Source organism: Macrosteles quadrilineatus, unplaced genomic scaffold (assembly GCF_028750875.1).
Source record: "Macrosteles quadrilineatus isolate MER2022 unplaced genomic scaffold, UCM_ALF_1.0 Scaffold_7__1_contigs__length_78375512, whole genome shotgun sequence".
Lineage (NCBI taxonomy): Eukaryota > Metazoa > Arthropoda > Insecta > Hemiptera > Cicadellidae > Macrosteles > Macrosteles quadrilineatus.
In genome coordinates, this window is record NW_026542600.1 from 10,404,350 (window position 1) to 10,431,440 (window position 27,091).

At 31.0% G+C, this 27,091-nt stretch overlaps 1 protein-coding gene across 1 annotated transcript in view; it reads right to left on the bottom strand.

Annotated features, from left to right (window-relative positions):
* LOC128998252 (uncharacterized) overlaps positions 1 to 24,072 on the bottom strand; it is a 125,074-nt gene extending 101,002 nt beyond the window's left edge. The window contains exon 1 of the mRNA XM_054424306.1: positions 23,978 to 24,072. Coding sequence (XP_054280281.1) covers positions 23,978 to 24,059 — 82 coding nt within the window. The 5' untranslated portion in view covers positions 24,060 to 24,072. The remainder of the gene's footprint in view (positions 1 to 23,977) is intronic.
* Between the last annotated feature and the right edge of the window lie 3,019 nt (positions 24,073 to 27,091).

Sequence of the window (27,091 nt, forward strand, 5' to 3'; positions counted from 1 at the left end):
CGATTTTAAAAGGTAGTAAATTGAAAGAATAACATACAAATGAATACAGCTGAGGTATTTTTAACATTAGGTATATGGAAAGTTCCCTTTGGAACGCAATTACGACCTTATAGGGCAATTTAAGAAATAATGGATAGTTTTGCGCAAGGTTTCTCGTCATGACGAGCATTTTAAGTATATGGCTTATGAGGGTGTGACTTTTAGTTTTCTCAAAAGTTCATGGGTACTTTTGGCTTTATATATAGATTATTACTTTGAAACTAACCGAGACTAATGTTTATTTTGGTTAAGTATGGGGAAAATATAATAGAGAAAGGTTTTGTTAATTCCATACACTATCACTCCTACTTCTGATTTGTTGAATTTACTATTTCCTTATTTACCACTCTAACATAAAATTTTATTTTTATGAAATATTAATTGTTGTGCTTTATATAGTTTTATACAACCTTTACACGTTCATACAACTTATTTCCACTTAACAATTCTGTATGTACAGTTTCCAAAAGCAATTCGATTTGCTTATGATTTTAAATAAGCCTACCTCAGTAAATACCAAAAATATAGTGTATAATTTCAGCATTAAAATATGATTTAGGGGTTTTAAAACACCCCTTCTTAGATAAACGTGGATTACGTATATAATTGGACCCTAATTAACTGTAGGGTGTTTTAGTGTAGGTGTGAATAGATTGAATGGCGCGACGCAAGGGAGGGGGTGGGGGATCGAAAGCTAATCGGGGAAGTGTTTACATTTCATTTTATACTTGCTGCAGAGGGGGGTGTACAAGTAGATGACTCATGATAAATTAATGGGAAATAATGAACAGGTGTCTTCGTATGAGTTTATGGTTATGTGGAATTTTTCTAAAGGCATGTTGCACTAGATTTGCCCCTAGAAACCATGAAAAATATATTATTACTAAGCATATGGTATTAATTCTTTCATATGTAGTTTAAAATATTTGGCCTAGAGGTTTGAGTTTTTAGAATATTACTGTAGAATTCTTAAAATCGTTGTAAGTTTTTATTCGGTTCTAATACTTGACACAGATAGCGATATTTTAGAATCTAATAATACAAGGTTTTTTGTCAATAATTCTCTAATCCTAGTAAGTTACTTTATTTATATGGTGGAAATTAGCTTGCACAAAACATGCAGATTTTTGTTTGAATGCACGGAAGGTGTAGTGGTTTACAATAAGAATCACTCTCATAACAATAACCTTCCGAATATAAAATAGAATACTGTATTTGGTTTTATCTTTGTTAATAGACAATTTTCAAAATCGTTGAATTTTATGAATTGCAGATTGATATTTTACAGTATGGATGTCAACTAAATTATACTATCTTTTTCGTGGTTTGATATCTTGTAGGTGTGATTCTTTAATACATAAACGCACCATTTAACCACTATATGCATTACACTTTTGAGTATAAACTTGTATGGATGCATTATTTTAGTTATTTAATATTTTATAGGCACAATTGAACACAGTTAGTTATCCAAAGTTAATAGTAGTAGTATTAACTGTCTAGAGCTACGTTGTTGTCAAGTTCATGCTTAAATTTTTGGGTTTTCTGAAAAATGATATAGTAATGCAAAATAAGGGCTAAGTATTTAAAAAAAACCTATTGGAAATTTACGAAAATTAGTTTTTAAAGGTGTATGCTGAGAAATAAACAGCAATTTCATATTTTCATTAATAGATGTGCTGTGCAAGTCACCCCCCCCCCCCACTAGTTAGTTTTTAAACGGCTGTATATATTCAAACGAGCTTCGACACTTGATAGGGGTTGCTATGAAACAATTTTAAGTTACCCCCCACAACTTCTATTTTGGGGTGGGGGGTGAATTTAAAAATACCCCCAAAAAGTACTTTACCCTAGTAACGTGTATCGAAGCTCGTTTGAATATATGCAGCCGTTAAAAAATTAACTAGGGGGGGCTGACTATTATGGGACACCCGGTATATATTGTATTAGAATTTGAAACTTCGGTTTTAAATTTTATATCCATGTACAATTCACTGTTTTAGCACATGAACCAGCAGCCTGCTTATCTTTCTCTGTAATTGTTAGAGTTTAATCCATTTGTTTATTTATAGGGGTTTAATGAAAGAGGTACAGGATTTGGAATGTAAGAGAGAATCGCCCCACGATTGTTATGTTCATTTTGGCTGACCAATAAATTATCTAATTTATGTCATCTAATAGTTCGATTATGAAGAAAATTTTATTAACTAAAACAATACTAAACACAAAAATACCCCCGCCGCAGCAAACCTGCATACTAAGAGAATTTCCATTTGTCTGAGTTGATTTTTAATTAAATCTATTTAAATAACATAAGATTGAGTACCTAGGTTTGCTGCTACAAAGAAACTAATAAAATGTATTTTTTAGTAAAATATTCATAGCTTAGTATAAAATAAATAAATTTGCCAAGTTTGATCAAAATATATCCATAAACAAGCAAACAACAACATTTTACAATATTCTCCTTAAGAATAACATGGGAATTTTAAATTTACAATTTTTTGAATTTTCTCCGTTACCAATAACCGTACAAAAACACTTTAATATACTAAATTATTTGTTTTTTTAAGCTCTTTAAAAAGGTCTAGAGAGAAATTGGGAAATTTTGTATTTTGAGGATCAAAAGTGAGAAAAACCAATTTTTACCCCATAAAACCCCCCGTAAAGCCCCGTTCCCATGGTCCGATCGTGCTGGTTCGCGAACTCATTCAAGTTTATCCCGCTTTACACCTTTAAACCAAATTTCATCAAAATCGGACAAAAATTACTCAAGTTATCGCGTTCACGGACGTATATATATATATATATATATATATATATATATAAGTCTATATATATATACATATATAAAAATTTGAACGAATGGTGTTTTTGGCCTCTGGGGACATCAAAATAAAAAAGTAAATCGGTCCCGGGTCTAGGTCTTACCGTGCCACCTACGGTAATAGCTACTTTCCTATAGGGAAATTCGCTAATACAGTAACTAAAACACAAAAAAAAAAATTCAAATAAACATCAAACAATAGCCATTTAACAAGATAATCCGTAAAACTTCTGTTCAACACAAATTAAAACACTAACGCCGTTTTTAATCGTGGCCGATCTATCCTTAAGGTGAAAAAGGAAGAAAATCTGTCGCCGATAAAAGGAGAATCCCGTGACTGCAACAACACGTGATAAAACGTTGGAACAGCTGATCCTTTAAAGTGTTTGCGTTTCATTCTTATAACGGCTCAGCACGTTGGAACATGTAGACGTTCTATATCACGTTGGTACTTAGGGACATAACCTGACTAAATTTGAATCACGTAGTAACAATTAATAAATATTTTTCATATCTATAAAATATCTTAACCTCAATAGTGTAGCATATGGTTGGAAAGCTTAAAAAATGGCACAGTTTTTAACATATTTGGCCACCTTCTTGTATACAGGGTGTAGAAAAATGCAATAGACTAATGTTTTTTTTTTATTTTTTACAAAAACCTTAATTTTTATTTTTGGATCTATTTACAATGGAGTTTTTACTTTTTATCCTCCATCGTTTTCTATTATTATTATCATTCAAAATTTAATGTAGAACACGAAAATGACATTATCTACTCAAATCCTTTTACAGGTAATTGAGAAATTGCTATATTGAGTTTAAAAAACATGGTTATTTTTTAAAAACATAAAATAATACTTTGGGAAGCCAATTTTTAGACTTGGAACCTCTTATATGCATCATCACACTTCATTTACTTTGTGCTTAAACCAAAATATCTTTGTCACATTGAGTATATTTACTCCTGTATATTTCCATGTCAAAAACCCTCGCCTATCCCTACCACTCTTCCATTATTCTACAGACACAACTCACCAGTTTTCAATCAGTAACAACCAGTCACAAATTATCACCTATAGCTACAAATTGGTAACGGAGCGTGGTTTCGATCCCCGGACCTCTGGGTGATGGGCCCAGCATGCTTCCAACAGTAACAACCATTCACAAATTAGCACATATCTCTTCAACGGAACTAGACATTCCATCCCCATATTAAACGTTTCTTAGTTTTTTGGTAAACAAAAGTTTAGATCAACTGCTGCAGATCAATAGAGTGTGCTCATGTTAATTACCCTACTGATTTCTGACGAATACGCCAACTTGTTAACCAAGTCAAATTGGACCAATTTATGTAATCCATAGAATATTACATGTTACATAAAATATTTCAGTAAAAGCACTAAAGCAGAAAATATATTTTTGTGCTTAAGTGCATTCTTTTAGTGGCACATTGGACTATGATCGTTTTTTTTTAATAGTTGGCTACAGTTGTGCCGTATAGATGGGACGTCTCCTTCATTACCCAAAAGTCAACAATTATGTTTAAAAATCTCCATAATACACCATAATAACTTGTTATATATCGAGAAGAATCGATTCTGACTCAGATGCTATTTTCATTGGGTTTACAGTAAATGGAGTTATCTTATAAAAACCACAGTTAAATACGAGACCAGAATTAGGATAAAATGGTTTATATTACCTGTCCGTCAGTGATCCTATTGTTGTCGTGTTATGCGACCGGTTTCAGGATTAAAATCCCATCATCAGGCTGTTAAAAATGTCATGTCACTCAAATTGAGGTCGTCGGTAAACACAAAAACACACACATACAACACGAAACACGAAAATACGGAATAACATTGCTACTGGCCAGTACAGTGATCCTGGGCTACTAAGCATAACAGAATTAGGACCATGAAATGCCTATTGCTTAGGAAAACACAAAATAATCAAGTTGACGACTAACTTCATCAAAAGTGCAAAACTGTTAAACAATTAGCTAAATATATCAATGAATTGTTGCACTATACCTTACTACTACTTTTACTAGCACTGCTGTATCCAAATAGTTTACTAGATTATATCCGTATGGACAGGATTGCAGTTCCGTGCGAAATCGTAAGCTTAAGTCAAGAATTCACCTAATAGGATGAGAAAGTACTAACTTTTGTTTCAGCTCTTGATCAAATAATAATTAATGTTCCATTTTTATGAATTGTGAGAACTATTGTGAGAACTATAATATTCCAAAGGATATAAACATGATTGAAATACTAGTACAAAACAGTCAAAACACAATCAATATGTATATTGAAAGAAGGGATAAACTTAATGGGGTTTGGATGGACAAAGTGTCTAAATAGATAATTGATTTTGATTAGTACTTTTGGTGAACAAATGAAACACCTGTGTCAATCAAAGACCTCTAAATTGACGAGTTTTTCATCCTACGTAATGGTTTGTGAATTTTACTTAACACTGAATTGTGTAAAGGTAGGGCTTTTGTTAACTACGTCCCCAGTTTTTTCTTTTTATTTGTGAATTTGAGAACGCTAGAGTGAATGTTACATTATATTTGACAAAGGATGGTAAACATTATCATTTACGTTTATTGGTTAGCTTCATAAACAAAGTGTGAATTCCTGCTAAACTAGATTCAACGTTTTGTTTCATCGAAATATAATCAACTTATCAAACGTATTAGTTTCAGAAATATTCTAGGAAGTTTCAACGTTTACAGTTTTGTATTTTACTCTGAATATATTAATTGCCCATATTTGCTGGCTAAAATAGATGGAAGTTAGTTTGAAATTCATCTAAATAGTGACGATGATTATTAAACTTGCTAAGTGCAAATTCTAAAAAAAAATAAGAAAAGGATAAAGGAGCATTGTTAAAAATGCTTACAGAAAAGATAACATTCACGGGGAAGACTTGTTTAAATATTGAAAATATTTTGAGAATACATTCAATAGCTCGTATGTTACACAAAATATATTATATAAAAGGATTATTTTGCTATAGAAAATGTTAGAAACCTACTACATGAAAAATGTAGAAGATTATTAGGGGAGGGGGCATTTAACATTTTACTTTCAAGTACATTATATAGTTGACTTTACGTTCCTTTGTATGTTGGCTTAGTCATGTTTGGTGGGGAAATCTTAATTTGGGATGGGTTTAAGCAGTTAAATTTCATTAAGTGAATTGGAATATCGTCTGTATTTTTCAAATGACAATTACTTAAATAAATTTTATATCATAAATGGAGTTTGGCCTCATTCAAGTCACTAATTGAACACCCACAAAGAAACGGATTAGCTTGAAGTGTTTAAGGTGAAGTGTTTTGAAGTATGTCATAATTTTGTAGACGCACAGTTGAAATCGATTTGCGTCGACGAAAAAGTACTCGAACCTTTACATTTGATTTTATTGAGATGGCGATTCAACGTTAAAATTAATCACTTTCACTGTGTTTCAAACATACAAATGTCTCGAAAAATTATTTTTGAACATCGTTGTGGTTAGGTTGATCATAAATAGCTAAATTAGAACTTATGTTACGTTTAACATAAATAGAACTTACATAAATATGTATATTCAGTCTAAACAAATGTCGATACATTTTTGTGGGAAATCTGTGAACTTCCCCACGCTAAGACACATATTTCCGATTTAAATGCTTTAATACTTGGGTTTTAGAGATTATGCAATTCGCTGCACTCTTTTATTTATTGTTGCTCAACCCTTTGGTTACTAAATTAAGTAATTTGATAAATATATCCATAAATCGAGAAATATAAGTTTTATGCTGGTAGGAAGAGCTATTGTCCTAGGTTTGACGTTCGGTCTTTAGATAAGGATTTGGAGGGATTTCGCTTTGCATTAATTCCGTTACAAGGATTATTATCTCCTTGTTCTATACACCTTAAGTCATTTAGACAACTTCATCTTCAATCTGGAGTGCAAAACATTTTTAATGGCCTGAGGACTACATCTTATAGTTTTAAATTTCGTTTATGTTTTGAATTCAAGTTTCGAACGAAGATGTTGATTTAAAGGTGTTTTAGGTCTATTGATAGTTGAAATACAGTACTGTACGAAAAGGCAAAAGACCATTCTAAATTACGTAATACAGAAGAAAGCAGTAAGTGATATAAATTATCCTTCATTATATGTTCTTATTGTTATTGCTAGAACAGCGTATTTTGCACTTTTTTAGTCTATCATAAATTATTGCTTAATTTTTGGAGGGAATATTACCTATATGGAGTAAAGAAAGATTTTTCGTAAATTTAAAAAAAAACTTAAGATTTTGAACAAGGTTTTTCTTAAAAAAATGAAAGGTTTAGGCATAAACTTTGGTTTAAGAAAAATTATATTCTAAGTGTAATAACCCTGTATATATTTGTTTATTCGGTACAGGTGAAAAGATTTTTAATTTAGGTCCATTAGTTGTAAGATCAGATATCCATAGCCATAATACAATAAACCAATCTATGTTAGACCTACCATATATTGGGTTAAGAAAATGTCAAAATAGTTTTAATATAGTTTGTTTATAGTTATTTAATAAAAAACAACACTAATGATAGCGTAAGTTTCTGGAGCTTAAAGTGTTGTAATGAAAGGTTGTGTGACTGGCTGAGCTAAACCACCTTTTTACAGCCTACAAGAATTTTATGAAGAGTAATTCGTTAGGTTGGTAGTTATAACCACCATATATTATTGATCATATATTTGAATCTAAATTATTTCGCATGATAACAAAATACCGTTTATTGTTTGTATGTAATTCTGAAGGATAATAAATGATTCTGGTTCTTATATCAAGGATATGATGTCTCGTTCTTAATACTTATTCCCATGTAAAAACCCCTGTCGTATTTTGCACTACTGTTATTTCTATTTGATGTTTGTAAATCATGACTGAATCAAAATTTATGAGAACGGAATAACAACTGAGTCCACTTTTCTTCGTGTAGATTTACTTAACTCGGATTTGTACTGTTAATGTATGTGATTTATTGATGTTAGTAACCCTAAGTACTTTTAAAATGTCTGTCTAAAATGTCAATTAGCAAATCAACAATACGATTGATTTTTTTACTAAGAGAGGTTATTTTGTCTTTATGCATACTTTTAGAATATTTTAAACTGAAAACAAAGTTTAACTATAAGCAATGATCCATAAAAAACAAACGTTTGATTAAACTCAAAATCAATATTACTGTTATTTTCTTTGTATGGTGACGGTAAAAAATACTATGCAAGTATTTTTAACTAAAGATTTATTGGGTAATCAATCATGGAAGCCACCGAGGTACATGTAAATATTCATAAAGTTTTAAACGTGGTTTTATTTGTTTGTTAACATTAAATAGGGGATCTGTTGTAGTAAGAGTTCTGTTTTTTCAGGTTTACGTTTATACGGTACGGAAATATAGAAAATAGTGTATATTACTTTCAAAAAGTAGTCAAAACGATTTGCGGAACGCAGTCTAAAACAAATATCTGCATTCACATGATGTTTGGGGTACAAATCATACAATTGGAATGTTTAAGGGAGTTTCAAAATAAGGGAACGGTTTCTGCATTGAATTGATTTTGGAAAGTGGTAGTTGGGATGGTCATTGAAATATTATAATGAGAAATCGTACTTCTTTAATGATTTTTTTTTTTTTGTAGTTTTTGTCTCCTGGTTCCCAAAATACGCTCATCAATGTACCTACGATATAAAATAAACGTATCTACAAGACAATTTATAATTATTAAAAATGGTTAAAACTTGATACAATAAATTTGGTAAACTTCGAAAAGTAGGGCTGTGTCCATTACCAAGCAGAGCGGGTTTGTTTAATTTACGTGGTGATAAATAATGTTCTTTGTTTAGAGAAACTAAGGGTGAAGAAACCACAATGAAGAATTCAACAATAGAGTGAGTTGGTGTATCGAATGAGTTGCTACTTCTGTAAATCACTCCAAGTTCAAAACAGTTTTGGTATAATTTAGGGTAAAAGTCAGCTGTATGCATTTAATTCGGTAGGGAACCTTACGAGTATTTTACACGAATAAATTCAAGTTTAGGTTACTGAATGTATTTTGAACATGTGTTTGAAATGCGTATTTAAAATCGGATTTAGGTGAAGTGTAATTGTATTGTATTCCATTTTTTAAACTATGGAACATCGAAACTTTAGTTCTAAGGTTATCACTTTTAAAAGTGTGTCACATTTTAAAGGAAATTCTTTGTCTTCACTTTAATAGTTATATTTATTGTAACTAGTTGACACTGCTATGCATTGTAAAATGTTCTGGCAATAAAGATTTGATTTGGTTTGATTTGAATCTTCTAGTTTTCACCTCATGTGACTAAAAAAATACATATACCGAAAACTACTCATATAATTAAAAAAAAATTTTTGATAGTGGCAGAAGTATCACGAAAACATCTTGACAGTATAGTTTCATGAAGTACGATTTCATGAAGTACGGTTTCATAAAGCACGGTTTCATGAAGTACGATTTCATGAAGTACGGTTTCATAAAGCACGGTTTCATGAAGTACGGTTTCATGAAGTACGGTTTCATGAAGTACGGTTTCATGAAGTACGATATCATGAAGCACGGTTTCATGAAGTACGGTTTCATGAAGTACGGTTTCATGAAGTACGATTTCATGAAGCACGGTTTCATGAAGTACGGTTTCATGAAGTACGATTTCATGAAGCACGGTTTCATGAAGTACGATTTAATGAAGCACGGTTTCATGAAGTACGGTTTCATGAAGTACGATTTCATGAAGTTCGGTTTCATGAAGTACGATTTCATGAAGCACGGTTTCATGAAGTACGGTTTCATAAAGTACGGTTTCATGAAGTGCGATTTCATGAAGTACGGTTTCATAAAGTGGCGGATTGGGGTTAATTAATTTTAATTTTAAGCATTATTGAATAATGAAGGAGTGCCTTCTTAACACACAACATGTAACCGAATAAAATAACCACATGGCTCGTTGGCTGTCCAAAATACCGAAATTTTAAGTACAATGAGTGTCGTTTTCTTAAAAATGCGAAATAAAAGGATAAATCAAGAACGAAGCTATTTAAACTTAGAAGAGTTCACGTTCAAATAATCTTTTGGTAGAGAAATATTTAAGCTCATAAAAAAAGATTTTGCCAGCTAAAGTTCTATTACCCAAGTCTTTTGAACTTCAACTTAAGATGTTTATAATTTTTATGAGTAGCTCATAACATAAGTGATTAAATGTAGCCCAGAAGTAGACTACCAACAGACTGATAATTATTTAAATTAGAGTAGTAACAAGAGCATGTTGGTTACTTGTCAAGTGTCAGGGGACGTTAAGTTCTAAGTTTTTAAGATACCCAAAGGACTTGACATAGTGTTCATGATGTCTACTCTGTTCAAGTATTGAGGTACAACATAGTCATTTCGGGTAATTATGCAAATTATTTATCAAATAATAATAGTATTATAAGAGAAAAAGTGGTGGTATTTGTTTTTAATTGGGTAGCTTTGTAATTACCCAATAGAAAATTTTGTCGTCGTAATATTTGAAGCTGAGGTAATTTTATCAACACCTGACAACCTGATTTTTTAAGTTATAAATTTATTATAATGTGGGTTTATGGTTGCCTTATGTTTACAAGGGTTTCAATGCAAATCTTAAAGAAATAAGCTGAACTTGAATAAATTGGTCTTCAATATTTATTTATAAATTTGGAACACAATTACAATTTTTGAGAAGATTTTACTAGTGAATTGTCTTCGTAAGCATTTTTGCACAAAATTTTAAAATATCGTGACAGTTTTAAAAGAAAAAATTCAATTTTTAACTTAATTTTTTTACATTTATTTGTATACGTTGCCAATGCAAAAAATTTAATTAGTTTCGATAGAATCTAAACCAGCCAAGGGTGGTATAGTTAGTTTTAAAATCTAAATGAGTTGGTGTTATTTAAATGTCATATCATAAAGCGTAAAATCTTCCATATATTTCCAAAAGTCAAAACTGTTTTTTAGTTATTTTAATTGTAAAATGTGTTCAAATTTCAAAAGAATGTGTAAATAAAAATAACTTACTCTATTGGATATTTTATTATTTTAAGTGCATTGTTTAATGAATCTTGGTAACCATAAATATATTATTGTTTAAAATAGTTATATATAATTTATATACCCGGAAAATATATACTTTTGCGTACTTTCATGGTATAGTTCGATTAGTGTCATAAAGCTTAATCATCAAATAATAACAATTGTTATTATTTTTAATTTAAGTTTTTGTGCAAACTATTTTGCTGTAATCAAAATTGATAAAAATAGTTAGCAAGTCTAATCCACTTGGGTTACTTATCTGTCAATTAGGGGGGGGGGTATCATTTTGGTTGAATTAACACCTATACAAAATAAGTCTATCTATTCTCCCTAGTATTCTAAGTCAAATATTTTTACTATTAAATTAGAACTAAAGTTTTCGTAAATTATGGCAAAATATCAAACTATTTTTTGTTAAAAACAAAATTATGGTATTTTTTTTAATAATTCGCAAACTATCCTATCCAATAATGTATTTTTCTTTACAATTTAATGGCAAAAACACAGGCCAGAAAATGTTATACTGTATGTTGACAAATATTTTTTAAGTTAAATTCATACTAAAGCGTAGGAACAATCTAAATCTGCTTAGAAAAAACCTCATATTTACTTACGTAACTGAATTCCTCAAATCTTGTAGACTTACCTGTTAACAAAAACACTTTTTGTAAAACAATGCATTATAAGTACAAATAAGGGATACTATCGATAAATATACTACCTATGTATGAGCTACATATAGTACAGGGCGTTTAAAAATGATGGAGGGTTCGGCGTCACACTTAGAAAGGGTGAACAATAAATAACTAGTAGAAAGGACCCTTACTGCCATTTTGGATTTACGGTTTTAAAACGAAGACATACAACCCTTTCTGAACTTAATTCAAAAGCGAGGTATGTCGCTTTACTTAATCTAGTGGCATTATAAAATACAAAGAGGTGTAAATATAATTCAAACCCTAAAGGGTTTTCAAACACATTTGGGTTGGGATTGGTCTTAGGTGGTGGAAAAGGCAATAAAAGATTGGTTCAATTTCAAGAAATTTAAGAAACGAGAGCTAGTAGCATATTTGATAACGTACGAAACTTATTTTAAGAAGTTTTATTTGAAGTATTGTCTGTAGTTATCGTCTTTGAGTAGTGCCTATAAATATTGTACATGTGCGATTTAAACATTGGCTATACACTTGTCCATTCAAAAGGTAAATGGGTAAACAAGTCATTGACAAGTGCAATGCGTCATTTTAAGCAAGCGTAGATTTTCAGTTAAAAGTTTTCTATTACTTGTTGAAAAATCGCCGATGAATTCTTTAAACCTATGAACTTGAATTTTTAGAATATAAGTACTGGTACCTTAAGTATTTGTAATACCATAACTACGCTAAGCAGATATACAGGGTGGCTGAAAAGTAACTTGCACCCCCACTTAACTTTTCAACCATTTGAGATATTTGAAATCGGTTTGCGGCAACCTTCTTAGATACAAGGGGCTACAATAATTATGGTCGATTTTGAAAATTTTGCCCTTAGGGGTAGCGGGGGTAGGGGGTAGCTCAAAATTTTCAAATGAAAAGTATAGTCAAGTTTGGTATCATTTTACAGGTCTTGACGAAACATGAACATTGACATAACGAAAACTAAAATCGGCTCACTAATAACAAAATGGCGCCCTAAAACGTTTCAAACCCAAATAACCATGAGGGTGGCAAACAAATTAACTTGCACCCTCTTTAACTTTTTAACTATTTGAGATATTTGAAATCAGTTTGCGGCAACTTGTTTGGAAATGAAGGGATACAATAATCATGGTCAGTTTTGAAAATTTTGCCCTTAGGGGTAGCGGGGGTAGGGGGTAGCTCAAAATTTTCAAATAGCAAGTTTAGTCGAGTTTGGTATCATATTGTAGGTCTTGATGAAACATAACAATTAACATAAAAAAATAGAAATCGGACCACTAATAACAAAATGGCAGCTAAAAATGATTGAGACAATGGTTATTCAAAGTTATTTTGCGCTGCCATTTTGTTATTAATAATCCGATTTCTATTTTCTTTATGTTAATTGTTATGTTTCATCAAGACCTACAGAATGATACCAAACTCGACTATACTTGCTATTTGAAAATTTTGAGCTACCCCCTACCCCCGCTACCCCTAAGGGCAAAATTTTCAAAACTGACCATGATTATTGTATCCCTTCATTTCCAAACAAGTTGCCGCAAACTGATTTCAAATATCTCAAATAGTTAAAAAGTTAAAGAGGGTGCAAGTTAATTTGTTTGCCACCCTCATGGTTATTTGGGTTTGAAACGTTTTAGGGCGCCATTTTGTTATTAGTGAGCCGATTTTGGTTTTCTTTATGTCAATGTTCATGTTTCGTCAAGACCTGTAAAATGATACCAAACTTGACTATACTGGTCATTTGAAAATTTTAAGCTACCCCCTACCCCCGGTACCCCTAAGGGCAAAATTTTCAAAATCGACCATAATTATTGTAGCCCCTCGTATCTAAGAAGGTTGCCGCAAACCGATTTCAAATATCTCAAATGGTTGAAAAGTTGAGGGGGGGTGCAAGTTTCTTTTCAGCCACCTTTATATCAATTTCGACGGATGCTTGAGACCAGTTATATTTGAGTGTTTATGTTGCTATAACGTAAATATTTTCTATAGGTCTAGTTAAAAAATATAAATGACACAAGTTGATCCCTATTATACCCTTATATTTTTTCATTACAATTTTATTTAGGGTATCGGGTATATTTTAGAAATTAATCACGTTGACGAAAAAACCTACAATATTTTAATCACAATAAAATTCAACAAGTATGTGGGTTTAAAGTTTAAGTGGCACGAAAAACTACAAACTATCTAGTAATAAAATACGTAAAAATTGTATTTAAAAATTTTAACTGAACAGTAAATGTTGTAAGAATCTTTGGTTTGATTATCAGGTTAATTTTTTTCAAAATATTACAGCTTATAAAATAAGTTTTAAAATATTTATCTTGATAAATAAAAATAACTCTAGACAAAAAAATATGCTAAGTCCTCCTGCAATACCTTTAGTAAAATTACACCACAATCTACCATTACGTCATTGTAATGCCGTGCGTGACAGTTGTGACGTCATATGCCAATCGGTAAATATCGATTACGTCACTAGATCATTTAATATTGTCCCTCAAACTTGGCTATCAGACCATGTAGACTTAACGTATTGACAAGACCTTTAATGAACCGGCACCAGTCAAACTTGATAAGCAGATCATCTTCGTGGCTAATAATTAGCAAACAATGAAACTTGGTAGTTTGCTAATTGAGTTATGGTACGTTTCTTGGTGTTTAGAAGGTAGTAAAATTGTATATCCGTTAATAAAGTTAGCATTGGACGTTGATGTTTTCTAAATTACAGTTTTACTTTCTCCCAAAATTTTAACTCTAAACAAAATGGTACAACTCACAATGCTCTAAAAGTACAGTAGGCTAATATGGTTATTTTATTTTTTTGTGATTCCTCCATAAAATATTATATTTAATTCCACCGCTTACCCATGTTAAGGGGTTCGACCAACTGATTAGAGAAATTATGTGTTGGTATGATGATACCATTTATTTTATTAGTGTCTATGGATTAAATTAAATTTATTCATAAATATATTCTTGACATCTTGATTTATACAATAGAATATATCCAACAACGCTTAAATCCTTTTAAAATATTTAACGATTTTATCGCAATTATAGTAGCAGTAATGATATACGGTTATAAATATCGTACCATTGTAAATGAAATTTGTGTAGGGTAAAATAAATCTAAGAGGCAGAATTAATTATATCAAATATTTTAATAAAAGAAAATCTGTACGAAATTCAACAGTTTCTAGTAACAAAACCAACTTAGCTTATTTTGAAAGTATATTTATTACTAAGTAACTAATTTGATGTATCCACATGCAACTAAAATCAGACGAGGATCCTTTTACCCATCTTTTACCTATCCCCCCTCCAAAAAAAAGTTTTTTAAAGAGCGTCTAAAACTGATATTATACAATCTCCAAATTATAACAAAGTCTTAAGCAAAGTCTTAGGTAATGGATTGAGCTTAAAATTAAATTCCCATGTAAGCGTAGTAGCCACTTATATAGCCAAATATTTTTGTACAGAGATCATAACATGATGGAATATGTCTGTTTTTGCGAAATAAATGACACTTTGACTTGACTTCTGAAATCAAACAAGACAGACGTGGAAGATCAATATATCTATCGAATGTGACGATATCGATTACTGATTATTCCTATTGTGAACTCCAACATTGTTTAACAACTGAAGCCAAACAAGTTTATAAGGCAACGAACAACAATAAACGACATAACTTGTAAATGTTTAATTAGAATGAAAGAGAATAGCTACAGTTGGTTTATATGAATTTTGTGCTGATTCTGATATCTAATAGTCTACTAAAGTTTAAGTATGGAGATGGTCAAATGGATCTATAAACTAAAATTTCCCGTGAATATAGTTACATTACACTCATAATATTGATGAAGTTTGTAATTAGATATTTTTCTATATATTTTCCTAGAATGTCAATCCCTTCTGACACAAGTCCAATCCCGTCTGATAAACTCTGTGCGTCCAAAATTTTGCATTGTCTGAAAATGTGTTTTTAAACATGTTAAAGGAGTCCTAGATTTTCTCTTCCATTTTAATTGATGGAACAATCATTATTTGGTCACAGTAAAAGCTATATAGTAGGTATATTTATAGTAAAACAAAGAATCGCTTTTTAACGATGTACTGTGCAAATATAAAATATGTATTGGATATTATGAATATATCTGTTAGGTCCATAATTTGTTCGTTACTAAGAATGCAGGCTAAATATGATATCTGCATTCGTGAAAACTACATCTTCAAATTTCTAATAGCACAATGTCTAAATAAATGTATGTAGTCGTTCATATCAGTTTCGATGTTAAAACGATCTAAACTAACTATTAGGATTTTACAGTATAGAGGCTGAGAGTTTCTCAATATCTCGAATTAATATGGTTGTAGAATAACATGTTTTTAAAAAATTAATTTACAACGACACAAAATGGACCTTCCTTTGACAAATTGTACTAAAATAAAAGTTATATTATTATATTCACTGCTTTGGTTAACAAGTTGAAAATGTTAACAATGTATAAAACCAAGTCAAAATGTAATAACTGTCCTTATCTTTCAATACCAAGCTCAATATTTAACTCTAATTTTCTACTTCTTCACCAAGCAAATGAACGTAATTTAATTTTACATCGGAATAGCAAGAGACAATTGTCGCTTAGGTGGAGAGGGAACAAAGTAAAATAACCGGTTATTAATGATAAGTTATAATGGTTATTGAATTATAGATTCTTAAACCTTTTCTTGAATAGTTGTCACATTATTAAGGCTTAAGAAGTTACTTTTCTAAAAATGCAGATTTTAAACAGTAAAATTTATTTTAAATTGGGTCTTTTAATATTAAAAACAAAAAAATTGGTTGAAGATTATTAAAATCCTACATTTTTCGTCCAGGCCAGGAATAAACCAATTAGAAAAAAAACTCAAAAAGAAATATTGGGAATATTGTTTTAACATATATTATGGATAAATTAACTATATATCCCGAAATCTTAACTGTAATTTATTTAGACGTTATAACGTAAATTCCCTATTTTCAAAGGTCGATCTTTACCATAACACTGACTTGCGAAATTTTAAGCTGGATTTTAGATTCATTGTGAAATTTAAAAATCCATCTACGTAACCTTTTTTTTTTGATTTCGCTTAAGTTAACAATTTATTTCATTATTGTATGAAACTTATAATACATGTGCTTGCTACGGACTAGCTAATAATACAATTGGTAAACAAAATTTTAAAATATATAAAATTATTTAAAATTGTACCTATGTTTGCTTACGTTTCTGTTTCCCCATCATCATTGCATTAAGAAAATACAATACCATACAGCTAGAAGTTTTAGAGTTGATGTAAGTTTATTATACAGAGTTTGTTTGAATACAAATATTTAAAGGATAGCTGCGGTTAATCCTGGCAATTGTTTTAGAGTGAAATCAAAGTAAATTTATGAACATGTCATTGCTCAAACAATACGAAACAAAAGCAATATGCATTGTATTATTAAAATTATCAACACATTCGCTTTTAAAAATGGATACATATCAATTTGCATAATTTACCCTTCGCTTTGAACTAATACATTATACACTGTAATGCTAAAACCTTACTAAAAAATGTTGCTATTACATTATATCCAAACCGTACAATATACATATTACATATATATTAGTTTATTTTTATTAATTTAGAATTTGTCCTAATTGTTTGTATTTTGTCATCAGCTGTTTAGGAATAGATGTTTGTACACATACACTCTGATTTTTAACCAGTTTATTTCTTTTTAACTGTCGGGAGTTTCTTTTCTGTGCGAAGAAGTAGGAATCTTTTCACCTAGAGTACTCATCGAAGCCCTATCAATAGAGATTCAAGAGAGATTCAAGAGATTTATTATACCATTAAGTAAACAAATACAATAGGTAACGTCAAACTATTCTAAATTTACTATACCCACCCCGTCATCTCTAAGGCACTAGTCTAGTCGTGAAATAATTTTTAAAAAAATTCTTCGGGCTAAACTTTTTAATCGTGCCATCAGGGCTTCATGGGCTATCTAGTGATTTAGGAACGATCAAGAACTTTTTCGCGATAAGTATGAACAGAATTGTAACTTTTGTAGCAGTTCCTGGTGAATAGCTCCAACGATGTTCAAAGCGACGCGATTTACTCATGACCCCGGTCTCCTTAGAAGTGGAGATTCGATGGGTTTTCCTCCTTTGTGATTTTCCGTGTCTGTTATGCAAGGACAGTACAGACAATCCGAGCTAACAACAGTTCCCATTTTTTACAAGTAGGCTCGGAAGTCTCCATGAACCATTGAATAGAAACTGTTTGACGGAAGGTGGGTCGACTTCACCATGCTGCCTTTCCATTGGATGTCGGGAATGTGGCCCAAAGTCAACTCAACTCGGCTTCACTCGCTAGTTTTTAAATATTTTTTTGGGAGGTGTAAAATGTAGTTACGAACACCCTCGGTCCATGAGGGTAGTGTGTGACTCGCCACACACAACCAGTAACCACGTATACCCTCTAAAAGCACCCCCCTCCAACAAAGCTGCGGTCGCCCTTATTTTGGCAGCTCTGTAGGCCAGCCAACCTTAGTCCATAATTTGCCTGTCTCTCATATGCCCTACCATAAATGGAAATATCCCTTTGGAATCATAATTAAAGGTTCTGATTCCGCGCAGTAGGCCATAGACTTTTATTGCTTAAAATTTAAATATCAATTCGTTCTTTTAGGACTTTATGAGCTACTCTGACAACTAAATTGATCTTTCCTTTTTCCTCCTCTCGTTTGATCGACATTGATTATTCTTCCTCGTGACGTTTGACCATACCTCTGAAATCTTGAAGAAGAACAAACAAGGAGTGAAAAATATTCTGAGAAGGAAGATTGGACAGGTGAGGTCCCTCAAAGCTGGGCTCAGGAGATCTGGGCTTGGTAGGCGTGCTTCTTCAAACGTCATCGTCGCACAAACCTCAGCACTAAAAGATTGTATGGACAACATCAGCTAGTGGTCTTGCATAAAGCGTACCACCAATTTTAGGCTTTAGCAGGTCAGCAGGACCAGGGTTGCCCACCAATGTTAGGCTTTAGCAGGTCAGCAGGACTAGGGTTGCCCACCAATGTTAGGCTGTAGCAGGTCAGCAGGACTAGGGTTGCCCACCAATGTTAGGCTGTAGCAGGTCAGCAGGACCAGGGTTGCTACAGCCCTCGAAGCTTTTTCGATGCTAAGCTTGATCAGTTTGCTTAAAAAAGCTTATTGTGATCATGACCTCAAGGTACTTGACAACTTGTTTAGTTCTAATATGTACACAATCCATTTACACTGAAACCTCGGTGGGGATTCTCCTCTTCGTGATGAACTGGTCCTACTGATCGCTAGAGACGAACGTGGGTTATCTACATTGACTCTGGCTATTACTAGATCAAGTTTGAATTTGTGTACTCGTCATATCTTGATGCAATTAATTGTCCTGGTCCATATAATCTTAATAAAGCATTGGTATTGAACCATTGAACAGGCATATCAAAATATTCCATGTAACTTAGACAGAAGCAGAAATAGATTTGGAGCAATATAATTTTCATAGTTATAATTATTCGTATTTAATTTTGATTAATTTAAATTCAACTAATATATGGGGATATAAATTGGTAAATTCTATAAATGTTTTAATAGACAATATAAAACGTAGGTTAGTAGATTGGGCACAAAATATTAATCGCATAACTCTTATTTTTCCCTACCATAATAGTTATAAACTAATAAAATTATAAATTTATAAACTAATAAAATTATAAATTTATAAACAATTTTAATGGATATTAAATTTTCTTTGAGATCGAATGGTAAAGCAAGGAATACATTATACGAACTTTGGATTTATTCAGATTGAAACTGATATTTTCTCTTCTTGTTAAATAATATCAAAAACTATAAAATTTTTAATATTGTAGTACAAAAATACTTAAACTAGGTATTTTGTAAAATATAATCTGTTTATAATCCACCATCTACAACAATATATTATTACAAATGAGTAAAAAAGGTAGAAAAAGTAACATTAATGTTTTACCAATCCATCTAAAACTTATTTGTCGTCAAACGATTATTTGTTAATAGCTATTGTTTTAGATATTAGGTGGTATTTGTTTAGTTTTACTGGAATGAATATTTGATGAATTTTTATTATTCGATATATTGATTGTGTCGTCAAGTACTGAGAATATATTAACGCTTGGTAAAATAATTTGACATATACTACTTAAATAACTGTACGTAGAATTAATTTAAATGCCATAATTTCGATTTCGTGGTTGTATACTTTGTTAGAAAAAGCACGTGGCTAACAATTTAAAAATTTGTAATACTTATTTTAGTTCGAAAAAGTCTTTAAATGGTCTAATCTATATATATAAAAGGCAAAGCCCTCACTGACTCACTGACTGACTGACTCACTCACTCACTCATCACTAATTCTCTTACTTCCCATTTACCTAGGTGGCTGAAATTTGGTACACTGATTCTTTAGGCATTAAATAGGAAAACTAAGCTGTTTTTATTCTGATCGGACTCTCGGTCTCCACCCCAGTGGCTCTGGAGTTTCCCATGTTAACCTTATGAGTACTCATATTTAAATGGAATTAATGAATCTTAACAGCTGTTTCAATTAAACAAGTTGGTTCTGTTCTATGATGTTCAATAGCATTAAAGTTACAAGGATTACCAACAGGGTGCAGCACTATTATTTCTTTTACATTTATAACAACAGATAATTTGCAATCAAAAGGTGAGTGAGGCGAACGAACATCAACCTGGAGGCGAGTTAGCGTAGCGAACGAGCTAACCTGAAGGCAAGTGAGCGCAGCGAACGAGCTCCAACCTAAAAGTGATTGAGCGTAGCGAACGAACTTCAAACCAGGACGTGATTGAGCCATGCGAACGAGCTCAATTATGAAGATAAACGGGGCAAAGCCCGCGGGTACAGCTAGTCATATTATAAAAGAGTAATAACACTCCTTAATTTTTAATGTATCTAACTATTCATTTACGTTCAGTGTAGGCAATTTCCCTATAGTAGTATAAAAATTATTTATACGGTATGGGAACTTCAAAACTGTTTTTGGTGGTTTCTTTTTTTATCATGCATTTCTCAAGTTAATGCATAATTCTTATCCTTTGGATTTATTAGTAAAACACGTACCTAACCTTTTTTACTAATGTAAAATGTTTTGTAGCTGAAAACCAATATCTTAAAGTTCTCAGTTAAAAAATAATTTCAAAATTAGTATAATGTGAACTAAACAAAAGAATATGATCACCAGATGAGGTATAAGGATTAAATCAGCTTGTTCTGTTAAAAAATTGGTTTTCCCTTAATTTGGATTATAATATTGTTTATCGGTAAATTTAGGAATGAAATTCTAAGTACAGTTCCAATAAAATAATCAAAGATATTAATAAATTTACTACTTTATCCTAATTATTTGGCTATATAGGTTTTGTTTTAATTCGTGTGCAGCAATAAAAAACATTTAATTTGTATTCTATTGTAACTATTCCATTTAATTAGAAATTTTACGTACGTTTTCAATCACAAACTGTAGTCTCGATTATGGTGTTGTTTTTTTTTTTTTTAATTGAACATTTATTTTGTAAACTAGTAATACATACAAAGTTTGAACATTGAATGCAAAAGTCAAACAATCTAAAATTATTCAACTGTTTAACATATATTACATTTATTTAATAGCTTTGTTTGTTTTTAATTTCCAACTGAGATCAATATGTTTAATTGTATATCCTTAGAAAACCTTAATGTGTAGATTGATTGAATCCACTTTATTATACAAACTATGTACTTCTTATTACTTTTGTTTAATTTTCTTTGTTAAAAGTATAACTCTTTTAAACTCTTGCTTCCAAAATCTGTTTTGCCATACGCCTAATTCATATTGTATTTCTTTGATTACAATTTACCACGAAATTCCAGGGACATTTTTTTGTACATTTTAATGAGGAACCACCTAAACCCCGTTTGGATATTAATTTTTGATATCTAAGTCGACTTTTTTTAAAGCATTGTTAATTTGTAGTTTAAAAGCAAGTTACAGCTATTAGGCCCTCGTGACAGCAGATTCGTACCAGCGACTTCAGTTTTGAAGGCAAACATTTCAATCATCATTAATTGTGCAAGTTTTCAATTCTACCTCTTGGTAATCAATATTGATTATATTCATGTTTCCGATTATAATGAAACGTGCGTAAAAGCCCAAAATCAATATCATTGACTAAAATATTTTTTTATAAAATCGTTTTCAACCTTTGTAAATCCAATAGCTTCTGAGGCAAAATTATGCTACATTAGGTTTCTTCCTGTATACAATAATGTAAGATATAGCTTTTTAGTTTTAAAATTAAATTTTTATTTCTTAATAATATACCGTAACGTTGGAATCATGTTGATGTTGCTCGGATGATTCCTTTCCGTCACTTACTGAACAAAAACTTGCATTCACTTAATTAACTTTACAAGAAAATGGTTATGAAACCATTGTCCGTATGGTTCTGTAGCCACAACGAACCAAAAGTGAAGAACTGCCTAAAATATAATTTATGGTCCTAGGAAAAACTTTTAATATAATTTTATATAACCTATGATGAGTTAATAATATCAGTATTTAAATTTATGTAAAAGAAGGAAGATAATTAATTTGTTTTACTGTAACTACACCATGATCCTTAAGTCTTCCTATATCAGATTGTTTTCGATAGCTGTTAAAGCAGTATTATTCGTTTTTCTGAAAGTAAAATTATTATTAACATTTCCAAAATTACTGGTATTCTGAATTATTTTAATCATAAACTTTAAAAATTAAAATTTTGACACCCGATCGAGAAGATATTTTATATGCTTGATGGATATACCAATATAAGCTATTAAAATTTTATCATTGTCAAATGATGCAGTGTCCACAAAAACTGCTTTGACAATCTTTCCTCACTTTTGATTATAGTTTTAAGGATAAAAACCTTCTCTTAAAACTCTATTGTAAGACTTTCAATTACATTTAGGAAGTAATATCCATAGAAATACATACAGTAGTAAAAGATAAGAAATATAAAAGAAATATGTGTGACTGTCTATTTTAACGTTAAGCTCCAAAATATTTGTAAATATTAATATGTGTATAGGTGTTTAAAGAAAAAATAGATTATTTTCTTTCTGAGTAAAAATAAAATACTCTGGCTAAGCTCATTTGCTTGTCAACTATTCTTTTTAAACTGAGTAGTAACTTATTTTCATGTTAATCGGAAATAAAGTTGTTGATTATATTTTAACTATAACTTATTAGATAATGAATAATCTAATTTTCTTCCAAATTTCACATAATTCATGTAGAGATATTAACAAGATTAGTTCAATTGTTGTCAAATAATGCAATTAACCGAAACGAGGGGATGCTTTAACAATGAATCAATTTAGTACAGCTGTTTTGAATAGGTTTTAAATTTCCTAAAGGAGCTTGATCACTTGTAAACTTTTAAGGTTGTCTTAGATTATTATAGAAAACGTATTTTTATGTTAATAGGGTTTTTAATTTTGTTCCAACCCTTACATAATTTAAAAAAAGCTTTAGATTTAAAAAGTATCAGATATTCATATACTGTAATACTATTGTAAATAAATGCAGTATAGTTACACTAGGGAATGTTTGAGCAGTACTTATTTCATTTGTTTATATATGCTTTGCAAGAAATATAAAGTACTTTACCTTCCCAGTGAAAATAAAACATTTAACCTTATATGACTGTTTTCAATTCTTATAAAAATTTAAATTGGCGAAAATGTATTTCCATGATAAAAGGGGTTTGAATGATTTGTTCCATCAGAAATAATATAACTTGTTAATAAATCATTAACTCTTTTTAAACTGTACATAATTAAAGGAAGTTTATAAAAAAAAAAAAACTAAAACAAAATATTCAATTTTTGTTGAATAATGAATTTACATTAGGGGTGTTCTACAAATACAAAAATCATTTAATCTTATTCGCGTGCCGACTATTATTTTTAAGTTGTTTTGCGTGAAAACCTTTTTTTAAATAATTTAATGATATTAAATTGATGTTACTTAATAAGTCATCAAACTTCCTTCCAAAAGACTCTCCTTAAAACTATTTCATCCACGTAAATTACAAAACTTCCAACTTTATTCAAACTTTGAAATCGTCCGTAAAATAAATTTGAGTTAAAAAACTGTGAATGATTATCGACCCATTTCAGTTTTGTCTGCAATTTGAAAACGTACGTTTGGCAGAGGCGATGTCGAGGCTGAGAGCCACTGCGACGGCGACTGCTAGCAGAACTATGCAGGAGTGTAGGCACGCCATGACGCCGGACGCTACTGAGACGGGCGTCGCGATGCTTGAGGGTTATATAGGTTCGGTCCACCCCCTCTCCTCCCACCCTACCCGCCTACTGAACCCGCCGCAGCACCCCTAGGTAATATAGTGTTGGAAAATTTGTTTTTTTGGCTAAGTAAATGGTCAATAGAATGAGAAACGACGAAAATCTGCCTAGTACACCCCACCCCCGTCACAGCACCTAGTGTTGGAAATTTAATTTATTGGCTATGTACAATGGTCAAAACAATTTGAAAATGTCAAAAATCTGACTAATAAACTCCGCTGCTGCGCCCCTAGGTTATCGCCTATAGTGTTGAAAATCTATTTATTGGCTAAGTACAATGGTCAATATAGTGGGAAACTACGAAAATCAGAATACTACACCCCCGTCGCAGCACCTCTAGGTGAAATAGTGTTAAAAACTTGATTATTGTCTAATTGCAATGGCCATTACAAAGGGAAGCGACAAAAATCTATCTCCTACGACAAATATTCAAGTTTATTTTTACATTATTATCCTAAATATCCTAATATATCACAAATAGCCTAACCACTTTCTTGAGACGATCACAGCAATATTACAATATTACAATACAAATATTATCTTACCCTGCCGCAGCACCCCTAGGTGATTATAGTGTTGGATCGTTTAATTATAAAGTACAATAGCTAATGTGGTTGGAAATAATGAATTTCGAAAAATTAATTTAAGACTAAATGTGATATTTAAGACTAAATAGATTAATGAAATATTTTTCCAAACATTAAAAATAACATACAAATTCACAAATGAGTATTTTTCTGTACAGGTGAAACCTGTAGTAGGAGTACACACCAATACCTGACTTTATTTATTCAACGTAAGTATGAATAAATTAAATAAATATATACTTAGAACATTGAGTAAAAATTCCCATTTGGATAGGAATTACTTCATATGAATTATTAACTTACATTGTCAATTTTTGTTGTGAAAGAACCAACTATACGAGTAAATTAAAGTAATATTTTCTGCAAAAATCTATTTTTATTATAGTGTACTTGTTGCATTCCCCAATTCAAATAAGTGATATGCTCTCAAATCTCGTAAATCAACATCTAAAATACATACATTGCAAAGCATGTGCGTGAGTCCACCCTCCTACAAAAGACTTCCAAAATACTGGACTATATTGACTGTATTTACTCAAAAAGCTCAGTTAAGTTTTCCCCCTTACCGGCCGTACAATAGTAATAGGGTACGCAACAAGTCCAAACATAAAATTTAACGCAACATGTCCAAACATAAAATTTTGCAATTTCTTTATTTTAAATTTTTGTACATAACAGCTTAGTTTGGTATATTGGACCAATAATGTACGTTTGATGGTCATATATACAATTGAAATATAGATTTTTTTAATTCGCATTTTAATCATATGGAGGTTAAGTATATCGTTGTAATTTTCTTGACTATGGATTTAGTTTGATCAAATATATTTATTTCATACTAAGCTATCAACATTTCACTAAAACATACTTTATTACCTTCCCTGTAGTAGAAAACCTATGTACTCATTAAACTTATTGTTATTTAAATAAGCTATAATTAACACAATTAAGGACATATTTTCGTGAAAATTCAATCAGACAAGTATATTTGCTTAGTCTGTAAGGAACAATTATACATTTTTTACGTAAATTAAAATTGGATTTTTTTACTTGATTTATCAGGGAAATTCGTTCAATAAACATTAAAACCCAGGTGAGCTGTACATTTCAACATAGCCTTTCAAATAAATACAATTTTTAAATATCATACATGTACATTAGTTTTTAATTCAACACAGTGTTTGAATTAAAAATTGTGTAGTGTTTCCGGGATAATTCAATGAAGCGGCATAAAACTCTGTATGAGCCAGATTTAAGTGGTTTGAACGAGACAGCGTATTTTGCTGATAAAGTAATAACATTATAAGGGTTAGATTGCAGTTAAAATTCAATATTATTATGTAGATTAAAAAGCGCGCATGTTAGGCTAACAAAAGCACAACTAGGCTAACTATTTTGTTTAAGCAACAGGGGTGGAATCAGTAAAAAAAATATGAATGATTTAGGTAAGTCGGTGGCTCAGTTGGTAGGACTTCGGGCAAAAAGTGGTATCATGGACATGGTTTAACTTAATGGTTGAAATAAATTAAAATTAATACTTAAACCAAGTTTTGTACACTAAACCTCTTACTAAATGTCACTTAGTAGCTAAATTCATTATGAACTTAGCTACTAATGATTAGCGCTACTGACCTATACTAGTAGTGCGCTAGTGCCGAGATCAAGACAAGAAGAAAGCATTGTATTTCTTCTTTTTACTCTCTGGTCCGATGAATCTCAAATTTACTGAGTCAGGCAGGCTGAGAGGTTATGTTTATTGTTCTATAATAATTAATTCTAAGTTTTCTGAATCTATTCTTTGACGTAAATATCAAATGTATTTTTATTTGCAACTATTTTTCAAATAATTGATAACCTAAGAACGCACGCATATGTTAGATCTAGATTTGAAAAGATTGTTGTAAAATATCGACATATAACATTAGATCAAAGACTAATAAATTATTTGGTATGGTTTTCTTTCAGGGTCAAACATGTTCGCGATTGACCTAAACCACTATGTTCAGGGATGTAGTTTAGTTATGTTTATAAACAATCGTTGATTTTTTTTATACTAAATTACTTCAAATAATTAATCAAATTACTACATTCAACATAGAATATGTTTTCTGAAATTATCTCTAGGATGGAAGATGCACAAACTAGACTCTGCGTCTTTACAAATAGGTTTTTGGTTAAATTATTAATCAATATAACACATTTGTTTAGTTATTTTGTTAAAACTTTGGGTGCCATCACGGATATAAGAACAGAAACGGTATGGCTCGTAAACATAAACAAATTACGTCACTAGACCGAAAGTAAACATGTACACGTATTTAATACTATTTAAATGGAACTGTCAAAAAACTTTCAAAACCAGATGT